Here is a 16,264-nt window from a genome sequence, read left to right as displayed (position 1 = left end):
AGGGGACATGAAACCCCATTCTCACAACCGTGGGGGGCCCCCTTTTTGTACAGAAAAGCTTGTACTACCTGCAAATCTCAATGCAAGGCTGAGTTTTTCATGGTGTTTTTCATGGCATTTAGTGCTTGGATGTTGTTTTGGGGTTTTTCTTTGCAGATCTTACAATGAGATTAACGTTCTATGGTTTTGGTTTGTTGCATTTGTGACTTTTATTCAGAAAATGCAACAGGCTTTGGCCATATTTTCTGCCATTTTGTTGCATAAGCTTCTCGATAGGACTTCAAAGATGCCAAGAAAAACACATTCCAAGGCTACGCTGTAAAAAACACTATGAAAAACCTTTCCAATTCCTTTTTTACAGATGCGTTTGAAATACTGAAAAATAGCGGGTGTAGAGGAGGGCTAAGCGCACCGATGCAAGTGTGCGTATGTGTGTTTGCGCCATCTCTGCAGTGCTCCATGTTGCAAATGACCTTCAGCGTGTGCGCGCTAAACAATCACTTTAGATGCCAAATGCTGTATTACAATACAATTAGTGGTGCTCTGGGGCCATCTAGTGGTGTCCGTCTGTTATTACAGCCCTAAAAATGGAATCGTGCAATACCATTGGGCCTAAGCAACTTTGCAGGACTTCATTCAACAAAGGTGCTACCTTGGGGTGAGGAATTAGCCAAGGGGTAATGGAAAGCAGTGGAGGGGAACAGACACCACAAATTCTGATCCGAGCACCATCATGGGGTGCCCATTTTGATTTTTGCAATGAGACTATTCAGATCCATACACATACATCATATGAATACCACATCCGTTTGTCTGTATCTATGTTAAAGGGGTGTTCTCGTGATATAAGCATATAGTGAGACTATGCTATAGTTATATGATGGGAGGGGTCTGACCTATGGGATAAGGGTGCTGCAGCTCTGATCCTAGTGGCCGGCGCTGGCTGCGGTTACCAACATTAAAGGGGTTGTCCAGGATTTTTTTTTCTTTAGGGTTTACTTTTAAGATAGGGCATACATTTATACAGTACTATACAGTGCACAGAGCCAGAAACAGATTGCTCTGTACACTACATAGTGCCTGGATGGCATTACTGACACTATATAGGACACATAGCTTTCTGCTTGCACTGTATAGCATGGGAACCAGATGTACCCATAAACAGTTGATCCATACGGGAGCCAGCTACAGCCCCCCCACTGATCAGATTTTTATAGTCAGGCGATATAAATCAACCCTGGACCATCCCTTTAAATCATTTCTGCCGTCCCTTCATTCTCAGGATTGTTGAAGTCCGAAAGGCCAGACCCCCACCAATCATAAAGCGATGGCATACAGAAAAAACACACAGTATGACAAATCTAACATTGCAACCGCATGCTTCTTTTGCACCCTGACGCGGCTCACAACCCATGCACCAACCTTAAAACCACTTTCATTACCCCCCCCCCCCCCCCCATGCAGCAAAATTGAAAAAAGACGACACTTTGCAAACACGGTTCATGAACAATCCCCTACCGTTTGGTGTATGCAGCTCTAAAGCCATCCTATCATGCCTGCAATCATGTGATACTCTGCCCCTTTCTTCTTACTACCCAACGCCTTCGGATATCACATGATAATCCGCAATAATTGATCGGTATCGATCACCCGATCTGAAACGACGCCGCGCACATCCATAACGGCGCTCACAAAAGACCACTCAGGCCCTGATCCAGACACTGGAGTATTCAATGCATTTATTTTGGCTTTTGCAGTTTGTTCTGCAGAATATATCGCGCAGCAGGAACGTTCGGTCACCGCAGAAGTCTGAGCATACGGAGGAGGAGGAGGAGGGGCAAGACTTGGGGGAGGAGTCACAAGAAACCTGGGCGTGTCTACTAGATGCCCTTATATCCAGGCACTACAGTCTCCTCGGAGCAAGTACTATTCCCCTGTGTACATATAGAGGAGTATATACATATAGCCGTCTGTGAATTTGTATTGGTTCGTAGCTATGTGTTTATGTACATGTAAGTAACCGTATGCATACATGTGTACACGCACATATAGATAGGTATATATGTGTGTACACATGGTATACTGAGAGGGGACACGGCACCGTTATGAAATGCCAATGTTGCAGAACTACTAGTCCCAGCATCCCCTGACCCCTGGGACCGGTAGTTTCGCCACAGTTTATCCTAAATTTGGCCCTATGACGTCACGTATGCTCATGTTTGTACACAGGTAGCTTTTTTTTTTTTAGGATTTTTTTTGCAGTTTATGAGATTCTGTACACACATGGTAAGCCGACTGTAACACATAAACACTCGGGAAATATAACTCCCCAGCCTTCGCCGTCACGAGAATACAGGTCATGTATACAGGTAAGTCCGTCCAGTTCGTCTTCTATGTATTAAAGAGGAAGTATCAGTTTTAGGGGCACAAAATATACAGTGGATAGGTCACGTGACTTTAGGGTACACCGTTAAAGGGAATGTATCACCATTTTTTTTATTGCATTTTATGTCCGTGATTATGGGGGCAGCCATCTTGCCTGAGCTCTTTTAACAGCATTTAGTGATCGAGGCATTAGCCTGCAGACGACTCATTAAGGTCTATGTCCTGTGTAGGGAGGGGAGGACATAAGCTGTGACGTGACATCATCTATTATCCGTAGTGACAATGATGAGTCTATAGAGGTGTTATCTTCTATTGTAATACTGTGTGGTGCAAATTCAGTGACTGCGGCAAAGATAACAAGTGCAGAACTGACATTATCAGTCTATTATTAGGCTTAGTAGCCACAGTGAACATTTGCAGTATTATATCATCAAAAATTCTTTATAAATATGTAACAGTTTTCTGGCGACACATTCCCTTTAAGGGCCAGGAATGGGGGAGAGGTCGGCCCTAGTGCACATAGGTATAGATAGAACAACCAGAGGGGGGCACCATTCTGCCTTGGCCATTGTAGTAAAGCGAAGGTAAAGGAAAGCCTAGGTTTGACTCCTTGTGACCCCTAAGACATAGCACTACTATACATGGAGGACGGAGCGTCTCAGCACAATATTTTTTTGCATTTATAACCATAGAGATAAATATTAGTTCAAAATTCTTTGCAATATTAATATAATACATTCAGTACGGTGGCTGGGATGTACCATTTAAAAAGCAAAAAAGTTGAGATACAATACCCCACGAAATCTGGGATCCAAAGCGAGAATCATTGACCAAAGTCAATGCAATAAAAGTTTCTAATCTCACTAGTCATAACTAACTTGCTATAATATTGCACATAGATCATGACACATGGCTGAGTCGCCTGGCGGAAAAAGTGATACTTCCCCTTTAACAGACCAGTCTTGGCATCAATATGGCCGCCCTTGCTTGGTGAACGGGAGAAGGTTTTGAGTTTTTAACACCAGTTTGTGGGTTTTTTTGCTAGAAGTACCATAATACATTGTTCTGCTATGGCAATAGGATGGGTGATAGAATAGAAGACTGGATTTTGTTTTTTCTTAAAATACCCTTGAAATTCTGCTTTTACCCTGTAGGAGGCATCACAGCTAATAGGAACTGGTAGGCAGCTAAAGTGTTACCGAAAACACGTTACAATCGCATTGTCTTAAGAAACAAAGGAAATATCTCACTACCCATTTTCCCTATTCAGAAAATTCCCTCCCATCACCACTGGGTTTTCCGTGGGTGGGCAGCAGTCCGGAGAGGCGCATGCTTTTGGCAAGTAATAGCGAGAATTGCGGCAAGGTGTCACTGTCATCTCATCTGAGTGGGACAGGCCCAGAGAGCAGAAGGCACTTAGTTCAATCCTCAGTATGGCTGACGAAGAGGCGGAGGCATGAGATGGGGTTTAAGAGAATGGTCGTCCAACTTGTACATCGTAAGTCCAGCGTCTAGACGTAACCGATCTGGAGGACCATGAAGCGACTTAGGAGATGTACCGACAGCGGGGTCGGATCCGTGACTGTACAAGCCAACCTTGGCTACGGAGTACAGTACCCAACACTGACAAGGCCATATTGTAGCCCCTTCTATTGTAGACCATATAACCCACCATAGCGGGAGACAGTGTAAAATGTACTCAGGACACGCAGGTCCACCAGCGCTAGAAGAATTTAAGAGCCATCTATATAGATATCCATCGGAAGCCACATCACCATAAGACTGACTTGCGGAATGATGCAGTGGCTAGAAGGAATAGGTCCATGAGCTGGCACAGTGCAGAGCATACATGCTCCATTGAGCCATCAGTCATGTTCACCACTGGTGGCCTCACATGCTTTATATGGTCCTTCTCCACTCCACCAGCCTCACCGTGCTCCTCCATCTCGGCCTCTGTCTTCTGTCTTGTCCCGCTTGCGTCCAGCTTCCCCACCTCCTGCTTCCACCGCCCCTTTACCTCCCGCTACGAGGCTGCTAATTTCATCAGTGGGCGACCGTCCAATGCTCCCATCAACCTGAACCCGGATGTCCGGAGAGATAGACAGTTGATGGTGGGGCACTAGGCCGCCATTGTCTGTGCATTTAGGGTAGAGGTACGTTTTCATCTGTCCTTTGCCCTTGACATTGACAGTCCCTCTGTAGTCAAAGTCATAGCCCATTTTGACTAACACCCTGTAACTTTCTTCGCTCGCCTGGATACGGCATTCCACACCGGTCGTGTCCATCCTACTGGCGATATTCACCGTGTCCCCCCAGATGTCATAAAGCAGCTTGGTGGTCCCAATCACACCCGCCGTCAGTGGACCATGGTTAAACCCAATGCGGAGCTTAAAGTTGAACCATAACATGTTGTTGTTAAAATCATCCACTACGCTCATCATTTCCTTGGCAAATTCAAACAGCGTCTGCAGGTGGCGATGAGGTTGGCTACTGTCTTGGCACTGAGACGGGTTGAGTCCAGAAGCGGCCATGTACGTGGCGCCAATGGTCTTGATCTTCTCAATGCAGGAGTAATGGGGCTTGTTGAGAAGTTCGTCGAAGTCTCCGATGAGTTCGTTGAGAACACGGTAGCACTCTTTACCTCCTTCATAGTTCTCTTCATAGAACTCGCTGAAGTTGACTATGCTCGCGAATATGACGCCAGCATCGTCGTGATTTTTGGAGTAGCTCTGGGAGACCTTTAGTTGTTCGGCCACGTGGTAGGGGATGATGTTTCGAAGAAGCCAGTCTGCCTGGTCTCTCATGCTCTGGATCTTAGTGCGGTGAAGGTCTGCTTCAACATCACCATGGTAGTGCAAGCGGTAGCTGACCTCAAACTCTCGATTCAGGAACCAAACCAACAGGAGAAGGAGGAAGTAGGCCACGGTGAGCTCCTGCCCGTACTGCGAGGATGGCTTACTGGTATTGCTGAAGCTCATGATAACATCGGGTGGAGGGGAAGAGCTGAAGAGAAAAGAAAAAATACATCGTGAGCGAGCGGACATATTACTGACTGTAAGGCCTGGCCTCATAGACTGCAAGCCCTCGCGGGCAGGGCCCTCTACCTCACTGTGCCAATCAGTCATTGTTAGTATTATATCTGCCTGTATATTTTGTGTATTGTATGTAACCCCCAAACGTAAAGCACCAGGGAATTAATATAATAATGTACAGCACCATGGAATTAATATAAAAATGTACAGCACCATGGGATTAATATAATAATGTACAGCACAATGGAATTAATCTAATAATGTACAACACCATGGAATTAATCTAATAATGTAAAGCACCATGGAATTAATATAATAATGTACATCACCAGGGAATTAATATAATAATGTACAGCACCATGAAATTAATATAATAATGTACATGGCACCATGGAATTAATCTAATAATGTACAGAGCACCATGGGATTAATATAATAATGTAAAGCACCATGGAATTAATATAATAATGTACATCACCATGAAATTAATATAATAATGTACAGAGCACCATGGGATTAATATAATAATGTAAAGCACCATGGGAATAATATAATAATGTACAGAGCACCATGGAATTACTATAATAATGTACAGCACCATGGGAATAATATAATAATGTACAGAGCACCATGGGATTAATATAATAATGTACAGCACCATGGAATTAATATAATAATGTACAGAGCATCATGGGATTAATATAATAATGTACAGAGCATCATGGGATTAATATAATAATGTACAGCACCATGGGATTAATATAATAATGTACAGAGCACCATGGGATTAATATAATAATGTAAAGCACCATGGAATTAATATAATAATGTACATCACCATGGAATTAATATAATAATGTACAGGACCATGGGATTAATGCTGCTATATAAATAATTATTATTATTGGTCTCACTTTACAATATCTCATGAATATAACAATTCTAGAGTCTATTTTGTCATAACGCTGGGTTCTGCTGTTCCTCTAAGTTTTCCTCTGCGGACTCACTGCCTCTATTATACGTATACGGAAAACACCAATGTCTCTGCAGGTATAATTGGCATGCTGCGATATACAAAAATGCAACGTTTTTTCAAAACGGAGCATTTCTGCTGCGGATATTTTTCTGCAATGTGTGGGTGGGATTAGCTAGAATCTCATATACTTTGCAGGTACTTTGCAGTCAAAATCTGCCTGTCCATTTATTTCAATGGGAGTCCCTCGCTTTCTTTTCCCGCTAGTGAAGTGTCACGGCCTAACTTCCCGCGGATTCTGTGACTGAGTCAGCCGCCGCATCCGTGGGTTGAGACTCACTCCCCATTAGGCCCTTTCATTCGGGCCTAATCAGGAGCGGGGATGCCGATGCACTGCGCCGGAAACCCGCCCTAAGTTGTATTTTTTGTCTGTGTGTTAAAACAAATGGACCCCTTGAAATCTAAGGCCTTGGGCTCACAAATGTCATTTTAACACGTCCATTTGGGGGCCATAGGACCAAGATGGAAAATTTACAACAGGTCCGGTTTCTGTCTGTTTCGCAGCTCGGTCTCATACGTGGAAATGATAAGATCTGTGATAAAAACGGACGGCTCTCAAGATACCATCCGTGTGTCATCCGTTCTGTTTTTCACATGCCCGTACATGACAATGGTTGCCAAATCTAAAAAGTTTCTATGTTGCCCATAGCAACCAATTACTGCGCAGCTTTCATTTTTCAAGACCAGAATAGAAAATGAAAGCTGTGTGGTGATAGGTTGGTACGGGCAACAACAACATTTCTAAAACTATCCTAATGTTATGCCTAGTTCAAGGCAATAGGGGGCGATGCATGACACAGGAAATCCAAAAATCCCTTTGTAACTCCCCTAGACTTAACACTAAAAAAAACGTAAACGCAGTGAATATAATGGCGTTTACTGCTGTAGGGGTCTGAGAGCGGGCAGATGTCTCGCCATACGTCATTGTTGGTCAGATATCCGAAAGAAACATAAACCTTGAATTCTGAAGAGGTTGCAAATATTTGAATCCTAAAATGGCCGACGTCCATTTTGTTTCACGACCATGGATTTAGGTTTTCCTGTCAGTAATATCCAGATATGAATGGTTGTATTTCGTCCCTGGTATTGGTATAAGCAGATGCTTGGGACAGGTGGGGGGTGTGAGACCATGGGGCAGGGAGACAATGGGGACTGTGAAAGGGGTCAGTAAAAATGGCCTGCGGTGCGGGATTTGCTTTGCTTGGAGGCAGGCAACTGGAGAAGATGTGGCAGCTGGACATGCAAATGGCCTCTACAGCCCAACTGCAATGAATCATTGTCCAGGCGACAAGTATAAAGGAAGTTTAGAGAGTGGGGGGGCGATAGTCCACCGCCCCAGTTCTGCGTATCTGAAGGCCTTTTCCCTATTATTTAAAAGGGAAGTTCACTTTAAGCGCTTGGGGCATTGTTGGGCATCTGATGTTATTTTTATGATGACTCCCAGACCAGGCCTTATGAGGTGGCCTTGTGTGGTCACTGCCAGGCCCCTATAGATGTATAACCTGCTGTGATCACACGCCCTGCGGCCTATAGAAGCTATCACACATACAGTGGCGTAACTAGGAATGGCGGGGCCCCGTGGCGAACTTTTGACATGCCCCCCCCCCCCCCAACCTCAACCGACACCGAAGACCTCGACCGGCCCCCTCCTACGCATTTCTGTGCGTTCTATTATCCCCCATAGTGGCCCCTGCACACAGTATTATGTCCCATAGTGGCCCCTGCACACAGTATTATCCCCCATAGTGGCCCCTGCACACAGTATTATGTCCCATAGTGGCCCCTGCACACAGTATTATCCCCCATAGTGGCCCCTGCACACAGTATTATCCCCAATAGTGGCCCCTGCACACAGTATTATCCCCCATAGTGGCCCCTGCACACAGTATTATCCCCCATAGTGGCCCCTGCACACAGTATTATGTCCCACTGTGGGCACCCATAAACAATTATTATACTCTGGGGTATTTTCAGACCCCAGAGTATAATAATCGGAGACCCGGGGGAATAAAAACATAAAAAACTACTGTTACTTACCTGTCCCCCGGCTCCTACGCGGTCTTCTCCGCTGCCTACTCCGCTGCTGTCCTTGTTCAATGACGTCAACATACTAGAATACATGTTGGAAATTTCTTGCCATGTGAACATTCGCTTAAATGCCGGTGATCAAACGTATGTCAAGAAGGACCAAAAAAAAAAGCCCAGCCTCGGGAGCATTGGAACAGGAGCTTTGGCGGTTTGTTGAGGTCAGAATCACTTGTTTTATTGTTTTAACCCCTCCTGAGCCATAGATAAATTTCCCTACCGATAAACCCCTTTTAGGCTAAGACCCCTTTAATGGGCCGCAGCAAAAAAGCGATGCGGGAAAAAATGGGACTTTCTGCTTCCATTCTACCTATAGGGAAACCACCGGTATAAATGACATGCTGCAATGTGTCCGCAGTGTGTATTTTCCCGCAGTTTGGGGGTGGGATTCGCTAGCCTCTCATCCACTATACAGTGACTGTAGAATATCGCGCTGATTTTCTGGACTCCACAGTAATTTTCATTATGTATTATCGTCTTACCTGAAATTTGTTGCTACGTCTGATGTCAGGGGGGGCCTAGGAAAAACATATAAGCATATAATGTCATGAATCACGTAATACATCTGCTGTATATACCTTTAAGGTTTCGACACTGACTTACTCATTTGGGAAGAGCGGTACATAGAGTAGAATCAACAGGGCCCCCCCTGCCAGGGTAGCAAGGGTGGAGCGGAGCCAGGAGCTGAGCTGACAGAAGTTACAGTACTGGACGATGGGGATCAGCAGAGCGGAGCACAGGAACATGGTGTACTGTAGGAAGTGGAGAGACAGTTAATGACCACCAGGGGGCAACACAACACCACCATTGCAATACTGACGCAACCAAATCTATGTATCGTGCACCCCTAGGACAAATAAAAGGGGTGTTCATTCCATGTGTGGCATCGCCATACAGATTCAAGGGGGCTCTTAAATTCTTGGGCCATCTAAGGAGGCAGCAGCATATATTTATAGATGCTATATAGGGTACATATAGAACAGTAGGCCCCAAAGCAGAATTAAAAATGAGGCCCCTATCGAAGGAAAAAATCCTGGGAAGGAGACTAACCTGGAATGGGCCATTCCTTTCCTGTGGCCCCAAACAAATTTAACAGGTCTGCGGAGGAGTATTAAAGGGGTTGATTCACCAAGAAATATATGAACATAATGCAGGGGGTGTCCTACGCTCATGACATACCCCCAATTGGCCAAGGAGAGTGGCTTTTCTTATTTCTTATGGTAGAGTTGGAAGGGACCTCAAGGGCCATCGGGTCCAACCCCCTGCAAGTGCAGGTTTTCCTAAATCATCCCAGCTATATGTTTATCCAGATTCCGCTTGAAGATTTCCATTGATGGAGCGCCCACCACCTCCCGTGGCAGCCTATTCCACTCTCTCACTCCCCTCACTGTCAGAAAGTTTTTCCTAATGTCTAATCTGTATCTCTTTCCCTTTAGTTTCATCCCATTGCTTCTTGTACTTCCTTGTGCTAATGAGAATAGGGGAGATCCCTCTGCACTGTGACTACCTTTCAGATATTTGTAGACTGCTATTAAATCTCCCCTCAGCCTTCTCTTCTGCAAACTAAACAATCCCAGTTCTTTTAGCCGCTCCTCATAGGACATGGTTTGCAGACCTTCCACCATTTTGGTTGCTCTTCTCTGGACTTGCTCCAATATATTGATGTCTTTCTTGAATTGAGGCGCCCAGAACTGTACACAGTATTCCAGGTGTGGTCTGACCAGGGAAGAGTACAGCAGAATAATGACCTCTCTTGATCTAGATTCAATGCTTGTCTTAATACATCCCAGAATTTTATTAGCCTTTTTTGCAGCAGCACCGCACTGTTGGCTCATGTTGAATTTGTGATCTACTATTATGCCCAAGTCCTTTTCCCCTATGCTATCACTTAGTTCTATTCCTCCCATACTATATATGTTTTTTACATTTCTGTTACCCAGATGTAGAACTTTGCATTTGTCCCTGTTAAATACCATTTTGTTGGCCTCAGCCCATTGTTCCAGTGTGTCTAAGTCCTTTTGAATACACTCTCTCTCCTCTCTAGTGTTGGCTATTCCTCCTATCTTCGTATCATCTGCAAATTTTATGAGTTCCCCAATAATTCCATCGTCCAGATCATTTATAAAGATATTAAAAAGTACTGGGCCCAGAACAGAGCCCTGCGGCACCCCGCTTTTGACTTTCTTCCAGTTGGATGTGTAGCCATTTAGTATTACTCGTTGTGCCCGATCATTAAGCCAGTTGTGAATCCACCTAACTGATTTTTTGTCAAAGCCATACTTAATCATTTTTTCAATAAGAAGGTTATGTGATACTTTATCAAATGCCTTACTGAAGTCAAGATATACTATGTCCACGGCATTCCCTTGGTCCAACCATTCAGTGATTTTGTTGTAGAAGGAAATCAGGTTAGTCTGACAAGATTTATTGGTCATAAAGCCGTGCTGGCTCTGGTTAATTAATGCCTTCCCATCCAGGTACCGAAGTAAATGTTCCTTGACAATTTGCTCAAAGATTTTTCCTGCTATCGAGGTCAGACTTACCGGCCTGTAATTTGTTGAGGTTAAAACATTTTACTTTGACGGACCTGACCTGTGCATGAAACACATGAATGGCCAACTTGTAATACTAGTTTCCCCCTGCAGTGGCCGCTGTAGGCCCAGCCAGAGCTTATCCTAATGGCCAATGGTTTCTGAAGCCTGACCTGCCGCGATCACCTGATTATTGGGTCATAGATCCACAAGATAGATGATAAATATATAATTTGGCCCCCAATAATCTTGACCCCCTAGTGAATGGAGTGGTAGCAAGTAACCACCACTCCAACAAATTCTCTGGGATCAATGGATTACTGTATTTGGCTATCTCTGTCAGTCCCATAGACGTGAATGGTGCAGAAGTGAATGAATGCAGAAGACTCGCAGGCGCCCTTCTCATGATCAGTGGGGTCCTAGTGGTCAGACCCTCAGCGACTTCTTCTATCAACAATGGACAACTGGATGTAACTAAAACTGGAATAATGGCATTGGGAAAGGTCGGACCCCGCTGCTGATATGGAAATGGGGTTCACCCACATTTTAATGTAATTGGCACGGACCCTTGTCCCCTGACGAGTTGTGTATGATATGGCTGAGAACTGCACAACTCTGCGTTTCCCATCACAAACTTAATTTCATTAGAATATTCTTTATTTTGCAATCTAGATGATTATACTCAATGAATATTAATGGAGAAGGCTTGGGAAACATCGAACCCAGGGAAGGAAACGAATCTGAGGGGACAGACGGATATTTCTGTGCGGCTTTGTTGAGGTTAAAACATTTCCAGTACAAGAGTTTCCAATCTACAATCATTAAACCCCTGGCGCTGACCCTTGAGATTTTGGGAGTTGGCAAAAAAGTGCGGACTGGATGTCGTCATGGAGGAAAAGTGGGAAAAACACCAAGTGATTGTCAGAATTATCAAAGGCTTGTTCTGAATTGTTCTGCATAATATACAAACTGATCTATCTATCTATCTATCTATCTATCTATCTTCTATCTATCTATCTATCTATCTATCTATCTCCTATCTATCTATCTATCTATCTATCTATCTATCTATCTATCTATCTATCTATCAATCTCCTATCTTTATCTATCTATCTATCTATCTATCTATCTATCTATCTATCTATCTATCTATCTATCTATCTATCTATCTATCTCCTATCTCTATCTATCTATCTTCTATCTATCTATCTTCTATCTCAAAACTATCTATCTATTCAAGCTTTTAGCTAATGGTGGGTCCAATGGGGCTTCACTTTTGGCTAAACACTTGATGGTTTTAATATAACAATGGATGGATGGATGGATGGATGGATAGATAGATAGATAGATAGATAGATAGATAGATAGATGATAGATAGATAGGAGATAGATAGATAGATAGATAGATAGATAGATAGGAGATAGATAGATAGATAGATAGATAGGAGATAGATAGATAGATAGATAGATAGATAGGAGATAGATAGATAGATAGATAGATAGATAGATAGATAGATAGATAGATGATAGATAGATAGGAGATAGATAGATAGATAGATGATAGATAGATAGATAGATAGATAGATAGATAGATAGATAGGAGATAGATAGATAGATAGATAGATAGATAGATAGATAGATAGATAGGAGATAGATAGATAGATAGATAGATAAATAGATAGGAGATAGATAGATAGATAGATAGATAGATAGATAGATAGGAGATAGATAGATAGATAGATAGATAGATAGATAGACAAGCCTTCTGTCCTACCTGACATTACTGAGCCCCGACCTATTGTAATATTAAGCAGTTCACGCACTACCTTGTGATCTATAACTATACATTAAGAGAGAATATTCATACATGTGCGTTGTTGTAGAAGTCCTGGGTCAGGTAGGAGAAAACGACGGCTGCAGGGAGAGACACCAACACGGTGCCAATAAGATGACGCGGAAGCCAACCAGATATCACCTCCAGGAGTCTTCTGGTGCACAGGAACATGTCCTCTAGATAGAACGCCATCCTGCAATGTGTGCAGAAGAAGGGGAAGATACTCTGCATCACCAAAAATAAAACCGTACACCCCACACACAGATCTCTTTCAATGTCTTAGAGGAATTCACTGTTGTCCTCAGCTCACCTGATGGAGACAAGCAAGGAGAGAAATCCTAGGAGGCCACAGACCGCAAGCACCACAAGTGCCGGTGTCGGGGGAGATACAGGGACCGCACCTGGCTTCAAGAAACAGGTGATGGAAAGGAGGATGAAGATGAAGAAACTGAGGAACACATCTAGCAAGGAACTGAATGTGGCACTGGCGAAGGTCTTTACTGGAGCCATGCGCTTTACCTGGAGACAAACAGCACATGACTGCTAAGCATACATAGTGGATCAGGTTAATGGCCATTTTTAGGTTGTACAAGCGACTACCTCCTCCTGATAGCTGGCTCGATATGAAGTTTCCAGCTCCTTGTCTTGAAAGTTCAAGCTCAGACGGTTAATGGGCGGCTTGAAGAAGTAATCCTTCATTAAGCTGGACAGAAGAGATAGGTCAATGTGAGATGTCTTTGATGTGTCAAGAGATTATCTCAAGTCTTGGCTCCCGCATCACTTATCTGTTCCGTCATATTTTTCTTCAGTTATTTTTAAGTTGTTTAGATCTCTGCAGCCTCCACCCCCACCCCCCTCCCCTGTTACTGATTTTTTTTCTTGGTCTAAACTTCAATGCATTCAGATTTTTATGTGCAATACCTTTGTGGTACCTTTCCTTCAAAGTTCAGCTGTTTGTGCTGCAGAGCTGTCCTTCCTAGTTCACTAATAGAGAATGATTATCATTGTTTGCACACTTTCCGCATCTTCCCTCTTATGCTATTTGCAGATGCTGCTTTAATCACAGGGCTTTATTAACTAGCAAGTTCTGGCTAAAGCAGCAGTTCTCAACCTGTGGGTCGCGACCACGGCGGGGGTTGAACGAACAAAACACAGGGGTCGCCTAAAGCATACCTCCCAACCGTCCCGGTCGGTGGGAGGTATGTCCCGGTTTCAACTTATCGGCGCCCGGAGGCTGTGCTGCGTGACATCGCGGCTACAACTATATGAGTAAGCGAGACTGCGAGAGAGCAGTGGGGGAGCGTTGGAAGGTGAGTGTAAGAGATTTTTTTGTTTTAAACATTAACGTGGAATATAATCTATCTATCTATCTCCTATCTATCTATCTATCTATCTATCTATCTATCTCCTATCTATCTATCTCCTATCTATCTATCTATCTATCTATCTATCTATCTATCTATCTCCTATCTATCTATCTATCTATCTATCTCCTATATATCTTCTATCTATCTATCTATCTATCTATCTATCTATCTATCTATCTATCTCCTATCTATCTATCTATCTATCTATCTCCTATCTATCTATCTATCTATCTATCTATCTCCTATCTATCTATCTATCTATCTATCTATCTATCTATCTATCTATCTCCTATCTATCTATCTCCTATCTATCTATCTATCTATCTATCTATCTATCTATCTATCTCCTATCTATCTATCTATCTATCTATCTCCTATCTATCTATCTATCTATCTATCCATATCCTATCTATCTCCTATCTATCTATCTATCTATCTATCTATCTATCTCCTATCTATCTATCTCCTATCTATCTATCTATCTATCTATCTCCTATCTATCTATCTATCTATCTATCTATCTATCTCCTATCTATCTATCTATCTATCTCCTATCTATCTATCTATCTATCTATCTATCTATCTATCTATCTATCTATCCATATCCTATCTATCTCCTATCTATCTCCTATCTATCTATCTCCTATCTATCTATCTATCTATCTATCTCCTATCTATCTATCTCCTATCTATCTATTCCCTATCTATCTATCTATCTATCTATCTATCTATCTATCTATCTATCATCTATCTATCTATCTATCTATCTCCTATCTATCTATCTATCTATCTATCTATCTATCTATCTATCTATCTATCCATATCCTATCTATCTCCTATCTATCTATCTCCTATCTATCTATCTATCTATCTATCTATCTATCTATCTATCTATCTATCTATCTCCTATCTATCTATCTCCTATCTATCTATCTATCTATCTATCTATCTATCATCTATCTATCTATCTATCTATCTATCTATCTATCTATCCATATCCTATCTATCTATCTATCTATCTATCTATCTCCTATCTATCGATCTGTCTATCTTGTACTAGCTAATCTATTTCAGGGAATTCAGGTCTCCTACTATCCTGCCCCATATTGGATTGAATGAAGCTAGCCAAATGTATAGGACTCAAACTAGAAAAAAATACATACTGAACCGCACAATGTACTTATACAATATACTGTATATGCTAAGATGTTGTTCCTATAATTGACCTATTCGGGTCCATTCACACAAAGGAATGTGGTGTGGAATTTCAGCGCTGAAAAAAAAGCCTCCCATTGAATTCAAGCAGAAAAAGGAACCCATTGAAGTCAATGGGAGGCTTTTTTTTCAGCGCTGAAATTCCACACCAAATTCCACACCATTTTCCTCCGTGTGAATGGAGCCTTCCAGTTCCACTCCCTGCACTTAGATTCTCATGTGTAGCTCCTTTGTGGAACCTTTTCTTTCAATGAACTATTTCCACAGGCCTTCTAGATGGATTTACCTGTCTTCTTTTATGACCTCCACAAAGTGACCGTCGGTCTTTTCTCTGATGTTTTTGAAGCGGAGCGGAAGGAGAGCGGACTGGTCCATACTGACCCCGCACCAGCGACCCTTCCCTTGGAGCATCTCATACAAAGAGGCCTGGCTGTTGTTTAAGGTGTCTTCTGGAGGTGGGCTCAGAAGCCCATTCTGGGTTTTTAAGTGACGTCCGATGGCTGTGGGCTACGGGTAAAGAAAGTAAGGTGCGTTTATGGTCAGACCCACTACCTTAGATGTCCAATGGTTTCACTTACACCCCACAATCCCAATTCCTCATCTAGTTACAACACCAATGGCTCCCTGTATTAGTGAATCAAATGACCATTTCTATATGTTAGAGAAGACCCATCACCAGGTCTGAAGAGCCCAGTGACAACATCATCTGATCGGCGCTGTCACTCTAATCCAAATCCATTCAGCTATTCCAAAGATATAAGCCCTGTTAATGTTGAAACTAA

The 16,264-nt window shown here is 42.9% G+C and overlaps 1 protein-coding gene across 1 annotated transcript in view; it reads right to left on the bottom strand.

Annotated features, from left to right (window-relative positions):
* Positions 1 to 1,713: 1,713 nt before the first annotated feature.
* ADCY9 (adenylate cyclase 9) overlaps positions 1,714 to 16,264 on the bottom strand; it is a 53,998-nt gene continuing 39,447 nt past the window's right edge. The window contains exons 4-10 of the mRNA XM_075284073.1: positions 15,769 to 15,989; positions 13,501 to 13,603; positions 13,211 to 13,419; positions 12,934 to 13,093; positions 9,139 to 9,287; positions 9,018 to 9,053; positions 1,714 to 5,388 (exon numbers count right to left, since the gene is read on the bottom strand). Coding sequence (XP_075140174.1) covers positions 4,314 to 5,388; positions 9,018 to 9,053; positions 9,139 to 9,287; positions 12,934 to 13,093; positions 13,211 to 13,419; positions 13,501 to 13,603; positions 15,769 to 15,989 — 1,953 coding nt within the window. The 3' untranslated portion in view covers positions 1,714 to 4,313. The remainder of the gene's footprint in view (positions 5,389 to 9,017; positions 9,054 to 9,138; positions 9,288 to 12,933; positions 13,094 to 13,210; positions 13,420 to 13,500; positions 13,604 to 15,768; positions 15,990 to 16,264) is intronic.

Source organism: Leptodactylus fuscus, chromosome 8 (assembly GCF_031893055.1).
Source record: "Leptodactylus fuscus isolate aLepFus1 chromosome 8, aLepFus1.hap2, whole genome shotgun sequence".
Classification (NCBI taxonomy): Eukaryota; Metazoa; Chordata; class Amphibia; order Anura; family Leptodactylidae; genus Leptodactylus; species Leptodactylus fuscus.
This window is presented reverse-complemented; position numbering and strand designations above follow the sequence as displayed.